The sequence below is a fragment of the Cannabis sativa genome, chromosome 9, assembly GCF_029168945.1.
Source record: "Cannabis sativa cultivar Pink pepper isolate KNU-18-1 chromosome 9, ASM2916894v1, whole genome shotgun sequence".
NCBI lineage: Eukaryota > Viridiplantae > Streptophyta > Magnoliopsida > Rosales > Cannabaceae > Cannabis > Cannabis sativa.
This window is the reverse complement of record NC_083609.1, coordinates 14,740,996-14,749,946: the sequence shown is the minus strand read 5'-3', so window position 1 is coordinate 14,749,946 and position 8,951 is coordinate 14,740,996. Positions and strand designations below refer to the sequence as shown.

Here is an 8,951-nt window from a genome sequence, read left to right as displayed (position 1 = left end):
CATTTGAAGTATAGTACTTCAATCTTATTTTGACATTGTATGAGAAATAGGTATTTTTGGCATAGAGATGTCAAAGATATTTCGTGTCCATAATATTCCACAACATTATTGTTGAGGATGAAGAGATGCATATGAGGGTATATTTAATTTTATTTATGATAAACACCCCCATCGACAGTCCAATGGTTGAACTATCACACAGACGTCCTAGTTATTTTTTATTTCCAAAGTATACTTCAATATGAAAGGCTCAAATTTATGAATTATGGCAAAACGTTGTATTGGCAACAATATTGCATATTAAATATATTTAATAAAATCTTTTTATTGATGTAAGTTTTATTAGTACACTCATATTTAAACATGCATCCAAACAAACAAATAAAAAGTAGAGCATCAGATCATCTACTCTCCATTGGTAAAACAACACCATGACCTTTATTTTATTTTACTGTATACTGATCGACATAACATATATTATATTTTAAGTAAGTACGAGCCACTTTCCAAATCCACTTAGTAATCGTATGGCGATGATGAAATGGTAGGTTTCGGAATATTATTAACATGGCAACACCTAAAAGTGACACTAGTCATCTCCATGTCTCGGCCACATTTTGTGCACTTCATCTCTTTCAGCATAGTCTTTCCATCCTCCTTGAGTGGATTCACAATGGTGAGGCATGGGTCGTCTGACGGCCGAGGAACCATAATAAAGATCTTCTCATGGTATTCTTTGAAAGCAACTTCAAAGGTCTTTTTAGTAATACTCTCCTTCCATATGTTGAGCTCCTCCACTGCCTTGACGAGGGTTTCTCGTGATCCTACCACCAACGTAGTAGACCCTTTGTTAAGCATAAACCACCCTTTTGCTTGCTTCAAAGAATTGAGTCTTTGGACTTGTTGTTTAGCATATTCCACCTTATAATACTTTTCTACTAGGGTTTTTGCTCCACTCCAAAACTGCTCCACATAACTCTCTTCATTAATGTTAAAAAGTTCAATCTTAATATTTGTTTCCATTCTCATGTATCTCATTTTGTCTTGAATCTCTCTGCTCCATGCCATGTCCGTACCACCATGGATAATGATGTAATCATTGCGCTCTACCTGTATATTATTAATTAGATTCATTAACATATATATCAAATATTTTTAATTGTAGTTTCAAAATTAAAATAAAAAGTTTGAAATAAGATATATTTTGATCAATTTGTGATATATATTTAGAAGAGGGGGTCTAAGTTCGAGAAAGACCAATGCGCTATAATAATATGGCAGTGTAAATTAGTTATTAACATGAATTAAAACACTAATAGCAAATTTCACATGCATATTTTTAATTTAAATTAAAATATATTATATACAAATACTAAATTGCATCAATCATATAACGAGTCGTACCTAAAATGTTAGCTAGGCAGAAACTGAGAAGTAAACATTATAAATTATTCATTTAATCTAACTTATTTTTTATATATATGGATAACTTTTTAATGAAAAATTATTTTTAAGTGTTTAGATGTTATTAGAAAATAATCTTTTGAGAATATATTAAAAATTGTATAAATTAATTTAATTTTAGAAATAACTTTTCAAAAAAATTTTTTTTTTTGAAAATCATATAACTTATCCAAAAATAGGACTTTAATTAAAAATGATATTTTTTTTTTCAAAAGACTCTTCAAAGAATTATTTTAATCTTACAAATAAAAAAAAAAAGTTACAAAAGCTAAGCTAAACCGGGTCATTTAATCCATAGCCTGAGTGAAAGTGAAAACTTTATATGCACGTACTGAGCTATAAAAGCCTGTATTAGTGTTTTTAATATTTAATTTTAGTTACCATTTAATAGCTGTTTGTTTTTGTACTATTATATTAAGTAGAAAAATACTAAGTGGTACCTTAAGGTGCTAAGCACTATAAGACGTGGCGTATTATTATTGGTCTATTTTAATATATATTGGGTCCTAAATATTTAAATTTAATAGATGATATAAAAAATCACTAATCAATTATTGGTTTTGGTTGTTATAGCAAATGCTCTGTTAAGTAAGTATCGAGAATAAACTAATTAAGTCTAACAACTATTATATTACGTACTTACCCAGATGCTAAAAGACTGAGACCGAGCAATGAATTCCCTTGAAAAAACAGTGTTGATCCAAGTCATTTCATGTACAACTCTGTGCTCAGATTCTTTGTCAAAAGGAAAAGCATCCAATCCCCAAAGGCGCATGGAGTAGAAGGCGTTGATGTTTTGAACTCTCCCTTGGGCAAGGTCCATCACAACGCAAATGGGACTGGTCTCGAATTTCCACTCCTCCTTGAGGAACTTAAGGCTTCCTTTGTGTAAAGCCAAACTATTCACAGTGTACCATTGAATGTCCTTCGACGCAAGTAGCCTCTGAAACTCTATCTCTTTTCTGTACTGAGTTAACTGATCATGAGTCTCATCCACAATGGGCACCCAAACAATCGCATACTGCTCTTCCATCCTCTCTCTCTTTATTTTCTCAAATTGAATGCGTTTGAGTAAGTTAATATCATTGGTAGTGATGTCGTATCGTCCTACTACCCGTGAAAAAACAAGCAACACTGTCTTCTTCCTCAGCACATCAATCTGAACCTGTTTCATCAATTAGCCATAGAAAGTTTTGATCATGGACCCATACATTATAGATTAATTGTTTTTTTAATTAAAGTAATTTCTTAGTGACAGCTTTTATATAATTATTATAATTAAGAGATCTTATTACTAAAAAGTAGTTTTTTTAATGAGAATTGATGAAATTTAAAATAAGTAAGCTACATTTAAAGATTTATATAGAAGGGAAGCAGTTGAGAATAAATTATACCGTACGGAAATAGGCAGAGCAATCAATGAGCTGCACACCACGGCTTGAATCTCTAGTTGAAAACAGACGACTAAGAAACTCGATGCTCTCCTTATTATTTTGACATAATACTTTCAACAGCTCATAGTAATCTCTCTCTACATCTGAAATATATATATCAAACACATATTAAAAGTAATAATATTTATTTCCAACATATGTCACAGTACATATTTTGTAATCTTTTCATATGTTTAAATTTATTTTTTAATATAATAATATAAATAATTATATTTAATAAAATGCTTGTTGACATTCATTATTTTATAATTATCGATATACAACCATATGCACACATACTTGTTAGTAAGAACAAGAGAACTCAAATTGTTAGGTTTAAATATATATTAAGAGTTGTTCGTTCATATTGTTCAAAAAATACAAAATATATATCAACTGTTTTTTTTTTTTCGAAATCCAACCTACCAAATAATTTGATCAAAGCAAATAAAAATGTAGGACATTATACTAATTAAATATTAGTAATATAAAAGTAAAAGTCCCACGTACTGTTTGATTAGCTGACATTTAATTTTTGTAGAGATAACCCAAGATTTATGTCTAAAATCTAACCGTACATATTAATATCAAAATATAAGAAAGCAAACCTATCACTCCGATTGGCTTGGGCGATCGGTCAGCTGTGAGTTCAAGTTCAGATTTGTATTTGCCAATTTTTATGTAGTAGGGGTACAAATCGTGTGCCTTCTCTCTGAAATCAATAAATACAAACAATATAATATATAAATAAAATATAGAATTGCTAAAGGCCCCAGGTGCTTACAATCCTCTTTAGTGTTATACTGTTATTTGTGTAGTTAAATAGCAGGTCTAGATAATTTAAGAATTTAAGTTTTAGGAAATATCGCTAACCAATCATAAAGTGACATACCCAATAACAATACTCAAATAAAATATGAATAACTATATTTAATAAGTACTTACTTAACTAGTTCCCACTATTTATAAATTCATGTTTGACTAGCTAATAGCTATATTATATGATATACATGTACGTGTATAAATTAGATAGTTATAATCGACTAAATATATTGGAAATTAATTTTGTGTATATATAAGGAGAAATTAATAGAGACATATAGAACTTACTCATCAGCTGTGAGAATATTTACTTTATTGGCACAAGCAACAACAGTAATGATAATCCAATAGACATGTATTGGTTTTAGTAGTAGGTGTGACCGAAAGATTATTTCGATGAGTTGCAGTGTCAATTTAATGAGATCATTAAGTTGAATGAGTGCATTTTTCCGAGTAGTGGTAGTGGTGGGAAGAATAAGAGAGCCTTTGAGAATGGCCAGTGATGTGGTGAGGTGATCTTGTGGATGAACCTCGCCAATGTGCATTAATAACTCCCCAAATTCCTTTGCAAAAGCGGCTAATGTCAGTGTTAACTTTGCCTCCCATGAATAGCTTCGTAGCTTCTTCAATATTTTCACTGTTGTTTCATGTCCAATTTCTGCACTTGGTTCCTTACAACTGAACAGCTGCAATTTTGTATATTTAAATTTATTAAAACATTTAGACGGCCTTTAATAATACTTTTTTAATTAATTTTTTATTTTTAAAATTAAAAATGTAAAAATATTTTCCAAAATTATGTTCGTGTATTAATTTTTTTAATTTTTTAATTAAGAATTTAAATTTTAAAATAAAAAAAATCACTTTCAAAATTTTTTAAACAGTTTTTTAATCAATATTTTGACTCCGATCCCAACTCTTAGACTTTGAAAATCGAACCCGAACTCGCTCTCAGGCTTGGACCCGCTCTCGGTCCCAACCTCAGACCTTGTCTCGGACCCGAATTAAATAAAATCAACAAAATAAAATGAAAAATAAAATTTACAGAATACACTTTTATTTTTTATTTTTAAAATTGAAAAACAAAAATAGCTATAGAATATATTTTTATTTTTTAAAAATAAAATTTTTAAAACAAAAATTTTAATCTTATTTTTGTGATTAAAAGATTTAAAAACAAAAGTATATATTATTAAAGACCACCTTAATATTGTTATTAGCGAAAGAAAATGTTCATATCATGAGCCATGCATAATAATGTTATATCTTTATATATTAAAAGTGCCTATCTAACGGCATTTCTTGGTTTAACATTCTTGGTTTAACAGAATATACTTAAAAATAAAAGAATATTCTGTTAAATTTAACGATTAGGTTTGATCTCCCGTTAAAAAATAAACCCAATAATTAAACCCAAATAATTAAACAATCTTTTAAATAAACAATCTTTTAAATATTAATAATCTCTTTTTAAATTAAAAAAATCATCTTAGCCACATATCTCTCTAACAAACCTATCTTGGGAGAATATTAATAATTTTTTATTTATTTTTTAAAAAAGAAAAATATAGATAAAATATTTAGAAAAGATAATATAAAAGAAGATTGATTGTGTTGGCTTAGAGATTTTTGGGCTTGGGCTTAAAAAAATAATCAAAAAAAAAAATGGGCTGTAATTAGTATTTACCTTATATGTTTGTGCTTATTTTTAGTTTTATTTTTAATTTTACCACCAAGAGGAGAAGGTTGAAAAATATTAGAATATGAAAATATTATTGGTGCTTATTAGTAATTTGCAAAGAATGTGAAAGTCTATAAATATATAGTTGTGTAGCTATTATTAGATATGAAATGAGATAATAGAACTTTTTTCAATTAGAAGATTAATGTACATTTTACTATTAATAACATACATTATTATAACACAACTATATTTTACTTACTAAATATACTGACACATATTTTATTTTTATAAAACAAATCGTTCAAATAATTATACTATTTTAATTATTAATTCAAATAAAAAACTAAAATATTAAATAAAACTAACACTACGTGGCTTGGCACGTAACAATCACCTAGTATCTATACAAATATATATATTTTATTATATTAAATTTCACTATTTATCGAAAATTGTTAGTTTAATAGTTTTTTATTTTTTTTTATTTTCAATTAAAGTTAATGGTTAAACTAACACTATTAAATGAATTAATTTGAATATCTAAATTTAATTAATTTATTAAAATATAACTTAAATAATTATTTAAAAGTATATCAACAGAATTAGATATACTTAATTATTTAATTTAATAATTATTTTTATATAAATCTTAATTTAAATTTAAATTAGACGTTAATTCAATTAAATAATCACACTTTATAATAAATTTATTAGTTATATATTATTTAAAATATCTAAACTTATTTATTTCTTTTATTGTTTAATAAATTTAGTTAGATACATATTTTTTTTATAAATAAATTTGAAATTATATTAAATTTTAGTTATTTAAAAAATATAATTGAATTATATTAAATTTAAGTTTATTATTATTTAAATTAATAATTAAGTAATAGCAACTCTAATATATCTCTAAGCCAATACTCTTAGCGAGACAGATGAAAATCTATCTATATATAAAGGAGATATATGAGACAGTAATATAACAGTTTAAAATCTCTCTAAATAGTACTATTTTTTCTCTCCTTACTTTCATTTTCTTAATTTTTTATTAGGTTTATAAATTGTAATTGATTAATTAATTAAAAAAAATCTTTAGTATCCTAAATATTCTCTAATTTTTTATTATTTTTTTTATTTTTACCAAAAAGTAACATTAAAAATAAACAAACAATCATTGAAATACATTTTTTTTTTCAGATTTAGTCTCAACTAAAAAAAAATATCAATCACCAATTTTTTTTTTTTCCCATTTTTCATCAATATTATTTTTTTTAAAAAAAATATATTCATATCTCTAATAACTATAAACCTTCAAATCATTATCTTTACCAAAAAAAAAACCTTCAAATCATTATATATCACATATATTCTCTCAGTGCTTCTTTTTTTTTTTTTTTTGTTTAATTTTTGAAGGATAGTAGCAATCTTGATATATATTATTTATGATCAATCCAAATATTATAAATAATTCACTTTAAGTTTCAATATATCTTTTAACATTCTTTACTATCTACTCTTTCTTCAAGGTAATATTTTTATTCGGATCGATCATGCAGAAGTCTTAAATTGCTATGAGAAGTATATGGTAATATTTTCATATTAGTTTTAAGTTGTTGTTCTTTTTCATTCAGGACTCATATATATTCATTTATGGGAAGTCAAGTCAATGTAAATGTATAATAGTTAATATATAATATAATTTATTTAGTTATATGTGTAATTTATTTATTTTTTATTTTTTTTGAAAAGCTATAAAATGTATTATATGTGTATTTTTTTTTAATGGTGTATTATATATGTATTAAATTATATATGTATTATATAAAATGTCATATATATGTATTGTATTATTAATTAATTATTTTATTATTTAATTTGTAGATTCGACATTATTTAATATTAAAAGTAAGTACTTTCAAAATTATTATACTAATTTTTAATAGTGTAAATGTTTTTTTTCTTAAAAAAATTATAGATTCACTTAGGTATTATAGTGTATGATGATATCGACTTTAAATGTAGTAGTACTACACATATGTGATGACATCAATTATGAAATGATAGGATGAGTTTTATATAGATTTTGTTTAGATCTATATATATATATATTATATATATTAAAAGAATTCTTGATCATTTCTATTCATTTTTCCATTATAATGTTTGTATAAAAGTGAGTATTTAATTCATTATTTGATTAATTTATTTTATATATATATAATAAACTAAGAATGATAATGATCACTATAAGTAAGATACAGTAATGACATTAACTTTGAATATAATGAAAACTAAAAGTGACATGCGGTATATAATAACAGTTTTGAAATTATAAGATAATCTTTTATATAGATTTATTAATTATTTTTTCTTTATTAGATCTCTATTTTTTTTGTGAGAAATTTTTAATTTCTATTATTAAAAGAAATTATATTTTAAACAAATTCTAACCGTGTAATACCTTTTGTTTCCTAGTTTTATATATTAAGTGTTACTATAAATTTTGAACTGTTAAATTTTTTATATTAATAAATTAGTAATAAACAATACCTCGCAACCAATACTCTTAATGAGGCACATGGGAATTTTGAAGTTTTCTTTGTGGAAACTCCCTTCCAATTTTGGTGTTATCTTATCACCCTGTAATAATAATGTAAGATGAGTACATTTATTATTCTCTCCAACAAATTTAGTACACAAATTAAATATATATCATGAGTTATATATCAAAATTCTGATGTAATGGTATTGTTGTTCTATTTTTTATTGCAACAAATTAACTCATTTAGTGAGGAGTACTAAATATACATGGTAAAGTTGTTTTACATATTATATCTATTGGATATATAAATAATGACGTTTAAGAAATTTAATATGTTTTAGTAATTACCTGTATATATCAATTTATATGATAAAGATATTAATGATAAAAATTTACCTGAAGAGATTTTTGAACAATTTCAGTTGATTGCCTGAGAATGTTGGCAACGATAATGAAGAAAGAATTGGCATCAAAGGATGAATCGACATAAGTGGCATGAGTATCGTTAACTTGCGCCGTGATAAAGTCTTCTCCAACTTTGAATGGGTTGATCTCCATTGAGTTTTTCTTTTGTGTGTGTAAATTATTATATGAAACTATAATTATTTTGTTATTGTGTGTTCCTCTGTGACAATCGTCTGTTATGTGGAGCCTTATTTATACCCACCCATCCTTCTAAATAATAGTTATATATTTAATAATTTTAATTATATATACACGTATTCACATGATACATGCATGCCCTAATATGAAGATTTTTGTTCAAGAATTTAAGTGTGTGGGATCCATTATTAACTGGGAGCTTGATTTCCAAGATATATATAGAGTAATCGTACAGTACTTTAGATCTCCACTTTCATATAATATTACTAAATTAAATTCATTGAATAACACTTCAATCATTTGCTTTGTTTTGGGGATGACGAAAGTGACGATTCACAGAGTATAAAATTCTAATGTTCTTTGTATTCCATGTAAGTAATAATGAAGACTCTCATGAATA

At 25.5% G+C, this 8,951-nt stretch overlaps 1 protein-coding gene across 1 annotated transcript; it reads right to left on the bottom strand.

Annotated features, from left to right (window-relative positions):
• Nucleotides 1-309: 309 nt before the first annotated feature.
• On the bottom strand, nucleotides 310-8,590 carry LOC115722646 (protein SIEVE ELEMENT OCCLUSION B). Its single transcript, XM_030651906.2, has 7 exons — nucleotides 8,345-8,590; nucleotides 7,957-8,046; nucleotides 4,008-4,405; nucleotides 3,506-3,609; nucleotides 2,859-3,001; nucleotides 2,108-2,629; nucleotides 310-1,110 (listed from the first exon to the last, which is right to left on the bottom strand). The coding sequence occupies exons 1-7, from the start codon at nucleotides 8,504-8,506 to the stop codon at nucleotides 517-519; spliced, it is 2,013 nt and encodes a 670-aa protein (XP_030507766.2). The 5' UTR covers nucleotides 8,507-8,590; the 3' UTR covers nucleotides 310-516.
• Between the last annotated feature and the right edge of the window lie 361 nt (nucleotides 8,591-8,951).